Consider the following 17685-nt stretch of genomic DNA (forward strand, 5'->3'; position numbering starts at 1 on the left):
TCATTGCCTTTGGATGTTGATTGAAAAATTATTTTTCAGAAATTATTCCAAAAAATAATAATGAATAGAAAGCAAATTCAGTGTCTGGTATTTGATATTGGTTTTTAGTTAATTTTTGCAATCAAAACCCACTGCTCTCATACACGGACGGCCTCAAACTAAAATTATGTCAATAAAGCAAACGACTTAACATGCAAATTTTTATTTCATTCATTTCTGCAGATAAATAAGACAAGTGCATATTATTCATTGCGCTTTATTTACTTAACTAACGCAATCTGTTTGAGGAGAAAATTTAATTGTAGCTTCATACTGGACTGTAAGAAAGTAGGAAAAAATAAAAGTACTGCAACTGCTGTACTTTTTAACTCTACTGACTGAGAAAATCAGGTACAACCATCCCGGCAGTCATTAATAATATGCAATTATTGTGAGTATTAGAAATTAGTAATAAATAAGTAATAAAGTGCAGAAAAAGTATTGGAATAATTATTTTTAAAAAGTCATATTCAATTCTATTCCATTCTATTGTATATAAAACAAGTAATTCATCATTTATGTGTAATTAAAATTAAATTTCCATTAATAAATGCTTCAATGGACGGTTGCTGAATACAGCCTGAAATGGATAATAAAATATACGCATATATTTAACAGATGAATAGTGTAGAAGTAAAATACGGGTGTATTGTTTGTACATGCGTTGTGAACGAATGATATCGTTTTCTTGAACAACGTTTTGAACATGCAAGTTGAGCACACTTGACAACTGGACAGCTTTTACAAAATACCAGAATAAAGAAAACGTCAAGCAGCATTGCGTTTTTTCACTAAGTTAAACTGAACGACTTCCTTGGACAAAAAGCCAAATTACCGCCTCTCTCTTGTCAACTGGTAACTACAAATCTAGTAGAACAGACAATGCAGTGAGTGATATGTCCCTTGTTGGAAAGTTCTTTTTATTAACTTCGTTGCCACTTTTCTTCGGCTGCATTCTGTAACTAGAACTTTTACTTCGCAAGCACAACATGCAAGCTTGTAATAGTGGTTGGTTGTTGTCACAGATTAATTTTATCGTGTGTGTGATTTTCTTCTCATCTGGCGGCTATTTTGAACCGTTGATCAATAGAGAAGAATTTTTCGCTTCTAAATTCCCAATATTGGTGAAAACGGACTTGAGCATCAGCTGGCTTAGCTATGTCGAAGTGCACCGCAGCAGGTTGAATTTCGTACTGTCATCTGTGCATCATTCTATATTGAGTTCCGGACGTCGGGCATTTGTCTTGCCCGTGCAAGTGTTGTATGATTACTGGTGGATGCCGGACAACAGGTCGATAATCTTTTTAGCTGACAACAATATTTACAAACTCGACAGCTTTGCCAGTGTAGAATTGTTGGAAACTTTGTTCACTACCAATGGAACAAACACCGTCAAACTGTTCAACATAGGCATCAATCGACCGTTTGAGATGGTGATTGGTTTACAAAAGGAGAACAATTCTAATTTTTTCGATCCTCACCTGATGGACATTCGTACTGGACAGTTGAAATTATTGTTTCGAAACGAAGCATTTCATGGAATTTATTTTGACCAAAACAATCGACCAATTTTAGCCATCAACGAAAGTGCCGACGGCTGGTCAACTTACTACAAATTGCAACTGATAAACGATATTCTGCACACCAGTCGGATCAAAGTACTGCCAGTTGAAGCTGCTATAAACACATTCCCAGTCAGCTTTGGTTCGAATGGTCAAGATCCGTTGGTGTTTTGGATAAGCAGTGAAGGTCGAGACAAAGCGGCTTTGATTGGCGAACATCTGGAAACGGGCCATCTGGAAGTGTTGCATCAAGCAACAAGTGCCGATATATACGAAGCTGTGGTGCATCCGTTGGACGGTCGACCATTGTTAGCTTATGAAAATTACTTCAAACCAGAAATCACCTACACTGATCCAGCGGTCGAATTGGATCGTCAGTTTTTACAAGCGCAACTGCAGCCAGATGTTTTCACCGTTCTGACCGTATCTCCAGACCTGAAGCGTTGGCATTTGTTCGTTTACAGCGATACGAATGTTGGAATTTATTTTTTGTACGTCAAATCAGAAAATGAAGAACGTACTTTAGTCAAACTGGTCGATACGAACGGACCGTTGTCCAGTCGTCAGTTGGCAAGACGAATTCCGATCGAAATTCCCACTCGTGACAAGAAGCTGCAGGTTTGCTATTTGACAACAGCAAAGCATAACGAAAATACCACCGACCTACCAATGCCGACTGTGGTTCATGTGCACGGAGGACCGTTGGCAAGGGTCGAGTGGTACTTCGACGCTGAAGTTCAGTTCTTGGCTAATCGCGGCTACCAAGTGCTCCAGTGCAATTTTCGAGGCTCCACTGGCTATGGTCGCAATTGGATCCGAGCTGGCTTCGGTGAATGGGGTGGAGCGATGCAAGGCGACCTGACTGACGCATTGCAGTGGACAATTGACCAACGCCTGACTGATCCAAAACGAGTAGCCATCTATGGGGGCAGCTACGGCGGTTACGCGACATTGTGCGGTCTGGCGTTCACGCCCGAAATCTACGCTTGCGGTGTGGACATTTTAGGACCTTCCAATCTGGTGACCACAGTGCAGACAATTCCAGACTATTGGCAACCGTTCAGAGGTACGTTGATCACACAGATCGGTGCTGATGTGGACAGTGAATCAAGCCGAAATTGGCTACGAGCACGTTCACCGTTGTTCAACGCTTCGGCCATCAACAAACCGCTCATGATTGTTCAAAGTTCATACGACGATCGGGTACTGCAAGCAGAATCTGACAGAATAGTCAAAGCGATCGGAAATAGCGGTGTACCATTGATATACATGCTCTTCCCAGACGAGGGTCACGGAATCAGTCGGGTTGGTAACCGACTGGCATTTTATGCCGTCGTTGAGCAATTCCTTGCAAACTGCCTGAACGGCAAACAGCAACCAATCGGTACTGCACTGAATTACACTTCTGCAATTATTGAAAACTTTCCACAAATTCATAATTATACTGACTAGCCGATCGTTCAGTAAAAAAATACAGCCATTATTATTTTTTGAAATATCGTAAAAATTTCAATTCATTAAAAATTATGAAAATTTACTTTATAACCAGATAAACTTAAATGATTTATGATTTGCAGAAAATATTCAGTGAACATTGTTACAGATGAGAAATTTCAGTTTTTTTCTTTTTTTCCCTGTTATTTCGTTCTTATCCACAGCTGAGCATTGATAAAACAGCTCGTCATGAACTAACTACTGCTACTTTTTATCGCGCATTCAAACAGTTTAGTAATAATAATTTAAAAATGATTTTATTAGCAAAAAATAAATAATATTCATTAGTATGCTATATCTATAGATCGATCGATCGACAGGAAGATAGATAGATATTATGGATATTAGTCAAATAAATACAAAAAGTGTAAACAAATATTACAGTAAAACTAAAACAAGATAAACAAAAATAAGCCACAAGTTCCCACATGCTTCCATCACAAAAAAATCAATCAGTCACCAATCAGTCTTCCAAGACTTTATACAGTTGAAATCGTTCCCTCAAAAACGGCCGCACATCCTCAACATTCTAAAATAAAATAAAATCATTAACTGACAAAATAATATATATGTAATTGCTTACTGAGTCGACAATTTCGTGAAAAAAGCGGATCATAGTCTTCAGTTCACGATCTTCTTCATCGCCAGTCCACGGTTCAACCAAAATACCATTGTCAATCTTGAAAAATACATTGATATAAAAGCTGAAAGCATGGAAAAAAATTACAAGCAAAAAAGTAGGCCTTACGTGACAACAAAAGCTCATCATATTGTCATCCATTATGACTGTTTTACTGAGATCTCGTCCCAAAATTGATAAATCTTTCACAAACTCATGATCGACAGGCGCACAGTCTGGTCGGTAATAGAAATTACTAAAAAAATAGATTTATTAATTAATATTTTGAAATTTAAGAAATTTTGCTTTGCTTTTGTTTTCATTACCTGAAATATTTATGTTCAGGATCAACAAGTTGGTCTATCACGGCAGCGGCGTATCTCGGCGTGCCAGCGGTAAAAAGTATCACTTCATAGAATTCAGAAATCGACTCCAAAAACTCCGCGCAACATGGACGAACAGCTGTGTAGAACTGAAAATACAACAGTTAGTTATTTGAGTTAAAAATGAATATTTTTATACTAACCCTGCGGGTCGCTTGTGGTATATTAACGATTTTGTATCTTGGGTCACCTTTACGCTTCGACCGTGAATGAACCAATGTCTGATCCTATAAAAATGGTAAAAAATTAAAGAATTAAACAAAAAATTAATTTATCATAAAGTAAAAAACAATAGCTTACCAAATCCAACACTGCCGTATATAATTTTTTAGATTTTTCTGGGATGGTTGGCAGAGGAGTAAACCATGATGAATGAAAGGATGAATCATCTTTTTTTAGTTCAGATGCCTTTTTTTCAGAATGGTTCATTTGATTCCAGTGCATTTTGATTGTCTTTAGTTTCTAAAACGGAAAAAATAAGCAGATGAAATCGGTGAACGGGAAGTGTGAATTATGCAAAACAAAACTATGCAGAAAATACAACAGCTAAACAGCTAGAAAGTTGTGGAAATAAAATACAAAATTCATACAAAACAAAATGCAATAGACAAAATCCTATATCACGTTTCAACGCGACAAAAATGTGCAAAATGAAAGAAAATACCATTACCAAGTGTTCGCAATGGATAACCAAACGTAGTATCCAATAGGACGAACCGACCGACAATGGCACAATGCCCAATAAATGAGCCAGTAATATCAGATTGTCCAAGGATAGGATTGTTTAAAGTGAACATTAAAATAAACTTTAACATATGGTAAAATGTTACATATCTGTTCATATGTTTGTTCAAAATTATTTTACTCATACTTTAAACTTGTCAATCTAAATACTGTAAAATTTTTGAAAATTTAAAATAGCATATTATTTCTAAATTTTGAAATTAAATTGATAGTTTACTTTTGTATGGCATACATTTTTGTATTATATTTTTCAACGTATTTAAATTAAAAATATGTATAAGAAACAATGAAACAAAACATTTTAAAGAGATTTTAAATCACAATTTTATGTTCAGAAATGGATTAATTTGATATGATTGGAAATGTAAAATTGAAAAAAATTAATAAAACCATATCATAATGATGAATAATTCAATGTCATAATTTTTTCCGTCAGTTTGTCATTGTAGTGTACATTGAATCGTGTGGAGATGAATTCCTTAAAAACGACAAACACTGACATAACGAAGTCATTCACCCGATAGATAAAAAGATTACAAATTGAAATATGTTTTCATGTTATAATTGGAAATTTAAATAAATTTCACAAACATTCATTGAGAACCAAAAAAGGTTTAACCAATATTTTTTTCCAAGATATCTGCTCATGTTGTTTGTGATTGTAAATATTATTTTTTAATGATTATTTAAATTTCGTTCAATTTTGCCTTTTCATATTGTAAAATGCATTTCTTGAAATGCTTAAAATTGTGCACTTTACAACTTCGAACGCAGACCTGTATGTGTATATGTGAGGGGGGGGGGAAGGATGTTAATGCAAACAGCTACATTTGCATTGTTTCTGTGTAATGTCAGAGAAAATAGTACCATGCTACAATTGAAATGTTGGTTTTTATTGACCAACTGACCAACAAAAAAACAAACAAACAGTGAAAACTAAGGCGAACTACTTTTCTCGGTAATGTACTTTAGTAATTAGATGATGAAAGTGATGTCAGTTTTCCAAAAACCTACTTGTACTAAAGGGAAATTTTCTGGTGAAACTTGAAATTCAAGTTTGGTATTTTTTTAGGTCTTAGCAGACACACAACTACAATGATGCTAATTTCTCAAATCACAAGCAAAAGATAAGCATAGGAATAATAAAAGCACATTGCTCATTTCAAAAAACATTCGCTTGCAAAAGAGCACAACAAAAACAACAAAATTTCATTCTGTGTTCTCATTGTGAATTAAAAATCTCGCATATGTACGAATATGCATGTAAAAAGTTGATAAAGTTTAAAAAAAATAACTTACGGTATGGGAAATTTTTCATCTTCCCCATAATTGAAGATATTTTGCAATCACCAATTTCAGTGCATCATCAATTACCATAAAGAGAAAATTGCTCGGTCGTCGATTTGCATCATTTCTGCGTCATAGCTTTTTGTCTGCTTAATTAAATGGTGTTCTGCAAAAAAAAACAAAAAATACCTTTATGTAAAAAAAGTATCACTTCCTCAACTCTATTAACAGCAATAATTAAAACAGTACAATTTACGTTGTTTGTTACAGTTAAGCATGTAAGAAGTCATAAATTAAAAATGCTACGTTTATTACTTTCAATAGTGATTGTTTTGCAACAATTAAAATTCTTGCCAAAAAACTATTGCAAAATTGTTGAATAAATTGAATTTTATTATCATTTTATTTTTTGGTATAATTTTTTGCAAACGGGTTTTACATTTTTTGTGAGAATGAAATAATTGTTGCAAAATCTTATAAAACGATTATTGTTTACAGCTCAGCTATATTATTTATTAGTTGTGTAGCCAACAAGTTGGTCATTAGCCGTGATATACGCTACGCTACGCACAGTTAGTTAGCCTTAAAATACTGACAGTCAGTCAAAATTTTTATGGTAAGAGAAAACCGGTTGCTAATATATAGCCATGGGCATAATTCCGCTAGCAATAAACTGACGTTCGGCCGACAATCGCTTAGTACTTTTCTCATTTCTCTAGCAGAAAGCCGCTGGTTGACGAGTAACAATTTTCTTATACGTCAACACATATATAAATAAATAAATAAAAATATACATAGACACACGCACACGCACACGCACACACACATTCTCACATATGTATATGCATATATACGCATAGATATAGATATATTTATGCAGAAGTGTGTGTACAGACATATCTATGCGTATATGCATATGTATAGATAATAATATAATTTTGCAAATTGGATACAACTTTTGGTAGACGTATAGAAGAAAAGCAAAGCTAGCTAACTGCTTTTTGGTGAAAAAATGAAAAAAGAATTTCAAAAAATTGGATGGAAATGGATGAGATGTTTAGCCAGAGATCGGCTAGTTTGGTCAATTTTGATTTTATTAGCCATGACGACTTGCGTGAATTGCCAAGATACGCTGTTCGAATCTGGTAAACCATTCCAATTTCTCTGTCCGCCCAATCAAGCCGTAGCCGGCATGTCCTGGAAACGTGTCCATGTGCCGGATGAAGACAGTGACGACCTGTCCATCAGTATCCATTGTCACAATTTGGTCGACTTACCCGGACGATCACCGGTAAGATATTTCTTTTTTCTTCGGTTTTTTTGCTTTTTCCATATTCATCCATCGACAACAATGCAAAAAAACCCTACGCGTTTTTATCTGATCTCCCAAATTAGTTATTAATAATTTTCATAGATAGAGCACAATAGAAAGTTTGCTCTTTTACTTGTATGTCATTAATCCATCATATGAGGTCAAACGCCCTTTGACCGTTCTGCATATGGTCACTTGCTCCAACGGAAATTGTCACTGTCAGTGTTTCTCACTTCACCATTAATGAGGTTAAATTCTCTGAAATTGTGCAAAACAAACGCCACTGACATGCTGACAGAATGCACGATAATCCCTTTGTCCCAGTCCGTATAAAAAACTAAGCTTAAATGGACAAGATAATAAGGTCGCATTGATGCTCAAATAGAATAGGCAAAAGAAAGTTCAGCTAATAATTTTGACAGTGAATCAGATAGACCAACAAATGAAATAAGGCTACTTAGCATTCTTAAAAGAAAACAGATCTGATAATATATGGCCACTTTTGAATTGAAGCTATTTATGAATAATGATGATGATGATGCCATTAATATTTGAATGGCATCTCACAGCAGGAGCTCAAGAATATATTTCAACATTAACCTTGACTTTTTGTCATATTCGAATTGTTTTTCTTCTTTCTTTATTTGAACAATATTTTTGTAAATCCACATAACGTGCGCAATGTATATGCTTTTTACAAAAAGATTGATCACAAATTTTTTTCTGCTCTTTTTATATACAAAATTAATATAACAATTAGTTTTAAATCATATTTGCTGTTTTTGACAGATCAATCGATTTGTTTTGAAAACATAAAACTCGTTGTTTCACTTTTTCGACGATCAATTTATAAAAAATTACTCACTTGACTAATTACATTAGTCAACTGAGCTGTCAGCACTGTTTATTATAATGAAATTTTAACGATAGTGAATAAGTAGAACATGAAAATATTTCTCGACTCTTAATCAAATAATAAATATTTGAAATAAAATGAAAAAAAACTATAACTGCACAAATGGTCGATAGATGCAGTTAAATACGGTATTGTGAAGAAAAAAAACATTGTGATAATCAAGTTAAAACAAAAACAACCTTCGTGGAAACGATGATTATATTTTTGGAAAAATTTATTAATAACCGCATCAAAAGTATGAAGTAATAATTTCCTGTCCTTGGCATAATTTTATTTCTCTTTTGCTCAACACGAAAATTTTGTCAGACAAGTAGTATTCTTCCACAGAAGAAGAAATAATTTTTATCGAACTAATTATGTCAGCATATGTGCACTGAAAGCGGGCAAAAGAAATCAAGTCTATGCAATTTTTATCAGTTCACTTAGCAATCGTCTATCAATAATTTCAAAATCTAAAATACAAAGAGCGCATCACTGTGTGCAACTTGAAAATCCTGTTTGAAAAGTTAAAAGTGCCGTTTTCATTAAATTTTTCTCGCTCCTTTGATAAAAGCGCTGAACCGAATGCGAAATAACAACGCCGCATATTCCTTAATGTATGCATATTTGATATCTGGTGGAAAAAAATATCACTAGATCAATGAAAAATATAAAACCAACAATCTAATTTTCGTTCGCATAATATTGTTTTCTCAAAATTATCATTGAACTGATTATTGTGCTGTTGGCTTGAAATTTCCCTAGCATTCTTTTCGAGGAAAAAAGTAGAACCATAAAATATTAAAATTTCCAACTACGAGCTACAAACTTTACATTGTATTTCATCCGGCAGTGCAAACAGCCGATCATTTTCCACTTTCAAATGAACGTTTTACAAGTGCTGCTACAGTTTGAAAATTTGTAATGAAAATTAAAATTCGTTAGTTTCATCCCGTACGAATGGCCCATCGAGAGAAAATTATTTTATCATTGAATTCTATGCTAGGCCTTCCCATTTACAGATTGTTAACGAAGACGATTGCTACAATGGAGAATTTTTCTCGCTTTCTGAAAATTCAAACACTAAAAGCAATTCCCACTGTCGTGAAAGTGAATTCATCAACGGAGTCAGTGGCGTGTTTGAAGACGGTGAACGACTGTAAGTTTTCACTGATCATTGTATATAAATTCATTGAAAAAAGCAATAACTACTGCATTCAACTTTCAATCATTTATGCTAATGAGAATGACTGTAACAGATATTTACTGTACCAAAAAAGAATTGTACATGATTATTTTAAAAATCAAATTTAAAAATACAATAAATTAAAATTCTAATCGATCACAATAATGAACCATTTAATGAAAGTTATAAATTGATCGACTGAAATACTAAATGAACAGTTAGTTTACGGTAATTTACAGTTTCAGATTCGGAAAAAAAATAGTTCGCAATTTGTTTAGAATTCGTTTCAAATGCTGCAAAGCAAAAAGTATGCGCTTCGACTCGGACTTTTCATGCCACAGTACTCAGAAGTACAATTTGCGCGAATTGAATTTTGGCGCGTTCAGAAATTCCCGTGCCGACCGCAGCAACTGTCCAAAAAGCGTTCTAACCGGCCTCACAGTGCACGGTGGCTTTTTGTCCGCCAGTTTTTGTCCATTAGCTGTGAAAAATTACGATTATCCGTTGTGTGAGTTGTGGAAATTTGAATACATTTATTTTCAATTTGCATCAATTTTCTTTTCATGTGAAGATTGCCTCAGCGACTACAACAATGGTAACGCTAGTCGAGCTTATTCGAATCGCAACAATCGACAACCGAAGAGATTAGCTGTGGACAGTTGGCCGACAACTGCTGAAAATGAATTCACCCTACCGGGAAGGAATTTCAAAATGCAATGCGGCAATGGACGTGCCATACGATCAATCACCATAGCCGATGCCATAGTGCCGGAGACGAACCGCAGTGATGTTGTATTCAAAATTCAATGCGGAGATATTTTCAGCAATTCTCAGGCAAGTGTACAATTGCAATTAAAACTATTTAATGTGACTTAATTGAGCATTATTTATTTGGGTTTCTTTTTCTTATTTAATTCAGATTGCCTATCGTCGACGAATAAGCAGATTTATCCTGGTTGGCACTGAAGATGCAAGTATGGCCAACTGCCATGGAGATGAATTTTTGAAAGGCCTCTGGAGTGAATACAAGCTCAGCGTTAGAACGTATGTTTAAGAAAAAAACAAGAAGCAATTTTTTGTGTTGTGTTCATTATATTATCGTTTATTTTCGTTCTTGGTTTATTCCTTTACAGACTTGCCTACGTTTGTGAAGAAGGAGCCAATATACGTGCCAAATGGAGACCGTTTGAAATTCACGGACGCTTGTTCCGATACTCCAGTGGTGGGAGAGTATTCGGGGCGAAAAAGTTCAATCAGTTTATGAAAAGCTTCAAGATGTCTGAACAGTAAGCATTCGTTTCTTGTTTTTTCCCCTATTCACCTTTTCAACACACAAACATTCGAATACTTCTAATGTTACAATGAAAACAATCGTTCTATTACTTTTCAGAAAGGAAAATGTGAAACTTTATGAATCTCAGAAATTTCAAATTATTATTTCATAATCGCATACATCGGCTAATGACTAGTGATTGTTAAGTTTTCTCATGGAAATGAAATTAACATTGAAAATTTTAAAAAGGACAACTTACCATGTTGACGTTTTTTCGCATTGTTTGTCTGTTTTCTCAACCATCTCCCCATTTGAAATTTTTCTGTTTTCTTTCAGATTTTGGGATTCGGTGTTCATTTCGGCAGAATTTGATACGTTCTATTCTTCGGTGAAGACGAAATTTGAAACATCCGAAACGTTGCTACAGTACGAAAATACCAAATTCATCGCAGTCACCAACGCCGAACAGTTGCGAGCAATGCAACGCAGCAATTCGTACCGACGCTATTATTATTACTGATAACCTGAACAACAATATGCAAATATTTGTTTCAAATAAAATGGAAGTTAACTGAAATTGCTATTCTGCTAATCGCTGTTTACACATTGTTATCACTGTTCGTATGTCTGCAATTTGGCAAATATATTAAACAACTAATATCACAATGATGAGCGAGACTCTAAAGTACTACTCGTACAACATAATCTTCATCACTGAGATGATGAATCAATATTATTTGTGAAAAAAACAAAATAATTTTCTGTAACCTAAAGTTTTAATATGTGACTGATTCAAGTAACGTTTACATTTTTAAAATAATAACATAATAACAAAAACAACATTAAACTCTTTATTCAATTCCAAACATCATAATCACAATATTTAGCTGGTGACAAACTATTTTGCCTGATTTGAATTCGGACCACGTCTGCGACCTGGTGGAAAAGAAACAGCGTTGATGAACCTACGAGTGTACTGCATACGACGCTTAGCACGGCCGGTTTTTTGCTTCTTCTTTTCCTTTTTCTCAACCTAAAGAAATTAATTACGTCACTTTGCTTGTTGAAATATGCCACGTTGTAAAACAAAGATTGGAAATGAACATCAAAATAAAAAACATCTGTTAATTTGATAACGTCATGAAAATAACAACCTTTGGCGTCTGACCACGAACTTTGCCAGCACGAGCTAATGATCCATGTACTTTACCACCGCAAAGTCGCAAGCATAAATCAACAGTACTCAGATTACGAACGCCATTATCGTACAAATTTCCTTCAAGAGATTCATGCAGGATATGGCCTTGAAATATCAAGGATTGTGACTGCGGATTTACATTCTCCACATCTTCGATCTTTTTCTGAAAATAATAAACAATGAACATGCGTTGTCAAAATGTAATGGTAACGTACCATTAAATCAGTAATATTCGCATCATCGTTGAGGGTAACGGAAAAATTTCTTCCCAAGCCTCGAATGAAAAGCAGCATTGCGGTTCAACCACCAGTATAGCAGAATAAAACAAAATGTAATGAAACAAGGAAAAACACGTAGACTTACAGTAGGACAATTGGAAAACAAAGGTATTAATAAATGCGACTTGGTATTAATCCACAACAATTGTTCTCATATAGTGGGTCGCGACCCATTGGTGGGTCATGAGACGAATTTAGGTAGGTCGAGGATTTTGAGCCTCAAAATAGAAAAAAATAATGCAGGACACAAGGCGCCTGGGTCATCTGTCCTATGTTGTGATAAGGGCAACCCGTAAGGAAGCCCATTCTTCGCATGCGCCCAATTATGAATAATTATATATTTGATAACACCTAAATGATCGAAGCTAATCAGCCTTTTGTGTTTATTGGAGCTAGGTGGGCTGCGAAAACTTTCTGTTTAAAAAGTGGATTGTAGTCTAAAGAACTTTGGGAACCACTGACACAGAATACTGTTACGGTTACAAAAATAAAATTTTACATTAAAAAATATTGTATTTTATATGAATTACAAGTAATAAATAGTAAACAATGCCTAAAAACTTTTGACAAAATGGACACAAAGTGTGCATATAGAAAAGCAAAAGCGTATAAATTCACGAGTTTAATGCGCAGTGTGATTCATCATTCCTGATTCTGATTCCGCCTTCAAATCAGCGAAGCGTTTTTCTCGTCAATCTTTTGTTTAGCTTTTATCGGTGCATCCGTTAGTTTTTGTCTAATCGCGAAACTTCTACAAATTGCGAATCGCTATTTCACAAAACAGCTGCAGATAGTATAATTTTCAATCAAAACTATCATAACCAAGCAATTTATTTTCATCTGAATTCACAATAAACCTCAAAAAGGTTTTTTTCGATATTTTGTTTTCACAGTCAGATGACATTTGCCTCCTTTTGGGCGGCAAAGTACGGTGTTACAACCCGAACACGTGACAACTGTTTGAGCGTGAGAGAACACCGTTGTTATCTTGAAACACCCCTTGCACTTTATATCCATAAAGTAAGACTTCGGATGTGGAACCAATCGCTTCAATTTGCACTTTCTTTTCTCTTCTTCAGGATCAGGATGCAGCAAATCCTTTGCTAATGGCATGACGATACACTGAAACGAAAAACAATTCAGAATCACAAATTATATATATGGATTCAACATAGTGTTAAATGTTTTCAGAAAAAGTATTAACTTTTCATTACTTTACCCAATTTGAATTTAATTTACATTCGTTAGTAACAAACCACATGATAAAATGCAATTTCCGTCTCTTACGATTAATAAACAACAAAGCACACTCATAAAATTAAACTAAAATTTAATCGCATAAATTAAAAATACTTGCAAGCAATTGCTACTGAAAGGAAAAATTATTTAAAATAATAGAAAATAAAGGAAAAAAATCGTCAACTTTAGCAACTAAGATGAGAACAAAGCAATTCCACGACTTACAGTCCACAATGTGAAAATCAGGAAGAATTATTTTATTTCTTGTTAAGAGATTTTATTTCTATCTAAAACTTAACATCAAATAATCCATTTCAGAAGTAAATTAAAATATAGATTTTTTTATTTTAAATAACATTTTGTCTAAGCTTATTAGTAACATTTAAATGGAACTTATTAGTAACATTTAAAAGGAAAACTTTTTTTGATTATTATATTTAATAATTTATTTATGTTATTAAAGTGTTAATTTTTTTTATTATGAAGTTTATTTCTAGAATTACCATTTGTTGTCCTTAATTAAATACAGGAGCTGCAGTCGTACTGTAATTATCAAATCACCCTCTATTCGAGTAGCTTAAGTAGTTTGACAACAAATACTACGTGGGTAAGATAACGTTAGTTTTTAATTTTTTTTAATTTAGTACCGTACTTTTAAATTACGTTTACATTAAATAAAATATTCACTGCTGTTTATATTCTCATACATCCAAGCACTTATATTTGTCAAATAAATGGCTTAAGTCGTTTTTTATTCCAAAATACAAAACAAAATGTTGATACAATTTGTTTCATATGGATCGTTCTGTTCTGTTATTTATTCATTTTCATTTCTGCTTCGTTTGGTTGTGATGTTTACTAATTAACAACAAGCGTTTTACGAAACTCATGAAAAAACACAAATACATAATCTGCATTGCATATTTCTGCTGTATTTGTTCGGTGATTTATTTCAACTTCGCTTATTTATTTTGTACATAAGAATAATTCTGTTTTTATGATATGAAATGTGGAAATAATTGCTTTTTTGTTGATATACGGCGAAAACAAGGAACATAAAATCAAATTTTGATGAGTTTCATTTTAAAACTTAGCTTTCGACTCTTAGAATTTAGATAGATAGAACAACGATGCTTACATTCACCAAGCGCTTCAGCTTGCTGTTTCGAACACTGACCAACTTACCAAAACAGTACGTACAGGCTGTTTCAATTAAGGTTTGTCATTTTTTCGTAGTTGTGCATTTAATCATTTTACCTGCCTTATATTTTACCCATTAGAAAATCACATCCACAAGTGCGAAAGATGCCGTTATTCGAAAATGTGCCTTCGATCGTGGTTTGTTATTTTCTTAATGTATTTTTTCCATCTTCCTGTAATGTTTTTTTCCAATTTCAATACTTTTTTCAAGTAAAAAATCGTTATTTAACTTCATACAATTTAGATATTTTGGATACCTTTGAACGAAGATGTATAATAAGTTTTCAAACTGTGTTTGAAAAGCGAAATTTTCATTTTTCTTCTATTCTTGGTATATTTATATTGGTTTGATGAGCAGTAGTCAATCGATCAAAACAGAAACAGTTGTTCATTCATTTAAGGTGATAATATTCTCGATGTTGTGGGACCTCCTTTTCCTGAGTCGATCAGCGAAGGGGATATTCGATGGCTGAAACGTAATTTTCACTCAAATGTTTTTGACAAGATCGCCAATTTCAGTGTGAAATTATATTTTTCCAGAAAAAGGTGATTACGTGGAAGTGGATGAATTAATAGCTGAAATCGAGACCGACAAAACTAGCGTAGAAGTGCGTGCTCCGCACAGCGGTATTATCACAGAAATTCTGATTCCAGACGGCGAGAAAGTCATTGCTAAGCAGCTTCTTTCACGTCTGGACGTATCTGGTAAATGATGAACTTCGGGTGCAAAAATTTTTTCCAATGGCAAATCTATCTTGAATTGCTTCAAATTTAGCACCAGCTCCTGATGGTAAGGCCTCTTCAGTTCCTCAGCCGCCTCCACCACCCACTGCTGCTCCAACTCCGACAGCGGCAGCTCATCCAGCTGAAAGAACAACCATCACTACTCCATCTCCACCCCCACCTCCCCCTCCACTTTCGACATACGTTCCTTCGGGGGTATCTTCGGTAGAACAACAGCAACAACGCACCGATATAGTTGGCATTCGTACAGAGCACAGGGTTAGTGTGAAAAATGAACATTTTCTTTTCGCAAATTGCAATCTGTTCAGTGTGATGAATTCAGGTGAAAATTAACCGCATGCGTTCCAGAATTGGTCAACGTCTCAGGGATGCAGTGAACACCTTTGTAATGCTGACCACGTTCAACGAAGTCGACATGAGGTATACATATATATATATTTATTTATTTCTTTATTTATTGTTGCTGCTTTTCATTTCTTTCGGTCTTTTGTTGCAGTGCTTTGATGGAAATGCGTAAACGACACAACGAGCAGTTTCAAAAAAAGCATGGCGTTAAGTTGGGCTTGATGTCGCCGTTCATCAAAGCAGCCTCTTATGCTTTGATTGAACAGCCAGTTGTTAATGCTGGTTAGTATATTATGGCAAGTTGCTGTTTTGCCTTTCTTTCCAATGCTCAAGCAATGCTATTGCAGTGATTGATGAAAGCGAGATTGTGTATCGTCATTTCGTGGATATCAGCGTGGCGGTGGCAAGCGAACGGGTGAGTAGTGGCAATAATGATGATGTTGAAAATCGCCAGAAATAATACTTTTACATTTTTAAAATTTCTCTTCAGGGTTTAGTAGTTCCAGTGATTCGAAACGTCGAGTCGATGTCCTATGCAGAGGTTGAAAAAGCAATTGCACAATATGCAAAATTGGCAAGTGTTATTGTTATCTTCTTCTTCTTCTTCTTCTTGTAATTTGTACTTACGTATATGTGTGTATGTTGCTTTCATTTTCAGGCTCGAGAAAATCGTTTAGCAATTGAAGATATGGCCGGCGGTACGTTCACCGTTTCTAACGGAGGAGTGTTCGGTTCGCTGTTCAGCACGCCGATCATCAATCCACCTCAGTCAGCCATTCTCGGTCTGCATGCAATAAACGACAAGCCAGTTGTAGTTAACGGGAAAGTATACATATAAATATATTTATATTTATACGTATATATTGTTGTCTATATCTGAAAATAATTTCATCACTATTCCCTTATTCAACAGATCGAGATTCGTCCAATGATGTACATCGCGTTGACTTATGATCATCGCCTGATCGACGGCCGTGAAGCGGTGACGTTTTTGCGAAAAATCAAACTTGCAATTGAAGATCCGACTATCATGCTATTGAACTTGTAGATTATATTACCTGAAATACTTATCAAAATATAAATGTTAGACATCCACCACTAGAGTTCTGACTGCTGCTTCTCTGTCTGTCATTTCAAATTTAATTCTTCCTCTTCTTATGCTGCACTCTTTGCAAACAGAAAGAAAGAAAGAACATTACTGATTCAGTCAATCAACCACACCTTACGTACATATACGTAAAACATGTACGTATATTATGGTTGTTTGATGTTAAATCGAAAAAGCATATTCTGGTAAATCTTTTTCTCTCGAAAAGTGAAAAATAATAAAATTACAGAATTACATACGAGCTAACAAAAAAAAAAACCTTTAAACGACGCGAACATTTGTGAAGAACACGCCTGTAACCAACGTATGTCATTGATAACCAACCAACCGTCCACTGGATAATAAATACAATGTACTGAAAGTTGAAATGGTTAGCAAGCTGAAGCAAAATTAAGAGTTTATATATATTAAAAAAAGGAATCAAACAAAACATAGGCAAAGCAGAAAATAAATATGAATTATTATTATTCAACCGACTATTTGGAAAAGCACGTTCAGTCTGGCCATGTTTAGTAGCAACTAATCGAGCAAGCAACGCTTGCAAAAATGACAAAGAATGAAAAATCGGATTCTTTTCGTTGAATTAAACAATTAAAAAAATAATAAATAAATAAATAAATAAAACAAAACAAAAAACAAACCAACAGAGAAACAAAAAGGCTGCGTTGCCTGAGCGTGATGTGAACTATGGGATGGATGGGTGAGCGAGTTCAGCCGTTGGTTGTAGTTCGTTGCAGCAGTAGCAAAGTTGAATTAATATTATCATGAATAGAAAATTA

At 34.5% G+C, this 17685-nt stretch overlaps 4 protein-coding genes across 4 annotated transcripts; 2 read left to right on the forward strand and 2 right to left on the reverse strand.

The window, feature by feature from the left end:
• The first annotated feature begins 1028 nt into the window (after positions 1 to 1028).
• Positions 1029 to 3053, forward strand: Tsp_06698 (dipeptidyl peptidase family member 6). Its single transcript, XM_003380492.1, has one exon. The coding sequence runs from the start codon at positions 1029 to 1031 to the stop codon at positions 3051 to 3053; it is 2025 nt and encodes a 674-aa protein (XP_003380540.1).
• A 505-nt stretch (positions 3054 to 3558) lies between these two features.
• Positions 3559 to 4894, reverse strand: Tsp_06699 (nuclear envelope morphology protein 1). The gene is made up of 7 exons (XM_003380493.1): positions 4730 to 4894; positions 4398 to 4559; positions 4241 to 4324; positions 4041 to 4186; positions 3844 to 3970; positions 3679 to 3774; positions 3559 to 3624 (listed from the first exon to the last, which is right to left on the reverse strand). The coding sequence occupies exons 1-7, from the start codon at positions 4892 to 4894 to the stop codon at positions 3559 to 3561; spliced, it is 846 nt and encodes a 281-aa protein (XP_003380541.1).
• Positions 4895 to 11172: 6278 nt separating this feature from the next.
• Tsp_06700 (conserved domain protein) lies at positions 11173 to 12285 on the reverse strand. Its single transcript, XM_003380494.1, has 5 exons — positions 12178 to 12285; positions 11949 to 12155; positions 11694 to 11827; positions 11484 to 11508; positions 11173 to 11298 (listed from the first exon to the last, which is right to left on the reverse strand). The coding sequence occupies exons 1-5, from the start codon at positions 12283 to 12285 to the stop codon at positions 11173 to 11175; spliced, it is 600 nt and encodes a 199-aa protein (XP_003380542.1).
• Positions 12286 to 13167: 882 nt separating this feature from the next.
• Positions 13168 to 16846, forward strand: Tsp_06701 (2-oxoglutarate dehydrogenase, E2 component, dihydrolipoamide succinyltransferase). Its single transcript, XM_003380495.1, has 12 exons — positions 13168 to 13290; positions 14039 to 14116; positions 14625 to 14726; positions 14790 to 14847; positions 15250 to 15414; positions 15485 to 15711; positions 15776 to 15873; positions 15950 to 16080; positions 16146 to 16213; positions 16289 to 16384; positions 16457 to 16609; positions 16712 to 16846. The coding sequence occupies exons 1-12, from the start codon at positions 13168 to 13170 to the stop codon at positions 16844 to 16846; spliced, it is 1434 nt and encodes a 477-aa protein (XP_003380543.1).
• Positions 16847 to 17685: the final 839 nt, after the last annotated feature.

This window comes from Trichinella spiralis, assembly GCF_000181795.1.
Source record: "Trichinella spiralis strain ISS 195 chromosome Unknown Scfld2, whole genome shotgun sequence".
Taxonomy (NCBI): Eukaryota; Metazoa; Nematoda; class Enoplea; order Trichinellida; family Trichinellidae; genus Trichinella; species Trichinella spiralis.

What these genes read in the sequence shown, in the direction of transcription:
- Tsp_06698 (XM_003380492.1), top strand. Translation starts at nt 1,029, where the DNA reads ATGCAAGCTTGTAATAGTGGTTGGTTGTTGTCACAGATTAATTTTATC.
- Tsp_06700 (XM_003380494.1), bottom strand. Translation starts at nt 12,285, where the DNA reads ATGCTGCTTTTCATTCGAGGCTTGGGAAGAAATTTTTCCGTTACCCTC. An exon ending in AATTCAAATCAGGCAAAATA is followed by an intron (nt 11,509 to 11,693) that starts GTTTGTCACCAG and finishes TCATCATCTCAG; the next exon opens with TGATGAAGATTATGTTGTAC. An exon ending in AAGATTATGTTGTACGAGTA is followed by an intron (nt 11,299 to 11,483) that starts GTACTTTAGAGT and finishes TAATAATAATAG; the next exon opens with CGTCGGTACGAATTGCTGCG.
- Tsp_06701 (XM_003380495.1), top strand. Translation starts at nt 13,168, where the DNA reads ATGACATTTGCCTCCTTTTGGGCGGCAAAGTACGGTGTTACAACCCGA. An exon ending in AAAATGTGCCTTCGATCGTG is followed by an intron (nt 14,848 to 15,249) that starts GTTTGTTATTTT and finishes ATATTTTTCCAG; the next exon opens with AAAAAGGTGATTACGTGGAA. An exon ending in TGGCGGTGGCAAGCGAACGG is followed by an intron (nt 16,214 to 16,288) that starts GTGAGTAGTGGC and finishes ATTTCTCTTCAG; the next exon opens with GGTTTAGTAGTTCCAGTGAT.
- Tsp_06699 (XM_003380493.1), bottom strand. Translation starts at nt 4,894, where the DNA reads ATGTTCACTTTAAACAATCCTATCCTTGGACAATCTGATATTACTGGC. An exon ending in CCTGAACATAAATATTTCAG is followed by an intron (nt 3,971 to 4,040) that starts GTAATGAAAACA and finishes CTATTTTTTTAG; the next exon opens with TAATTTCTATTACCGACCAG. An exon ending in TTCACGAAATTGTCGACTCA is followed by an intron (nt 3,625 to 3,678) that starts GTAAGCAATTAC and finishes ATTTTATTTTAG; the next exon opens with AATGTTGAGGATGTGCGGCC.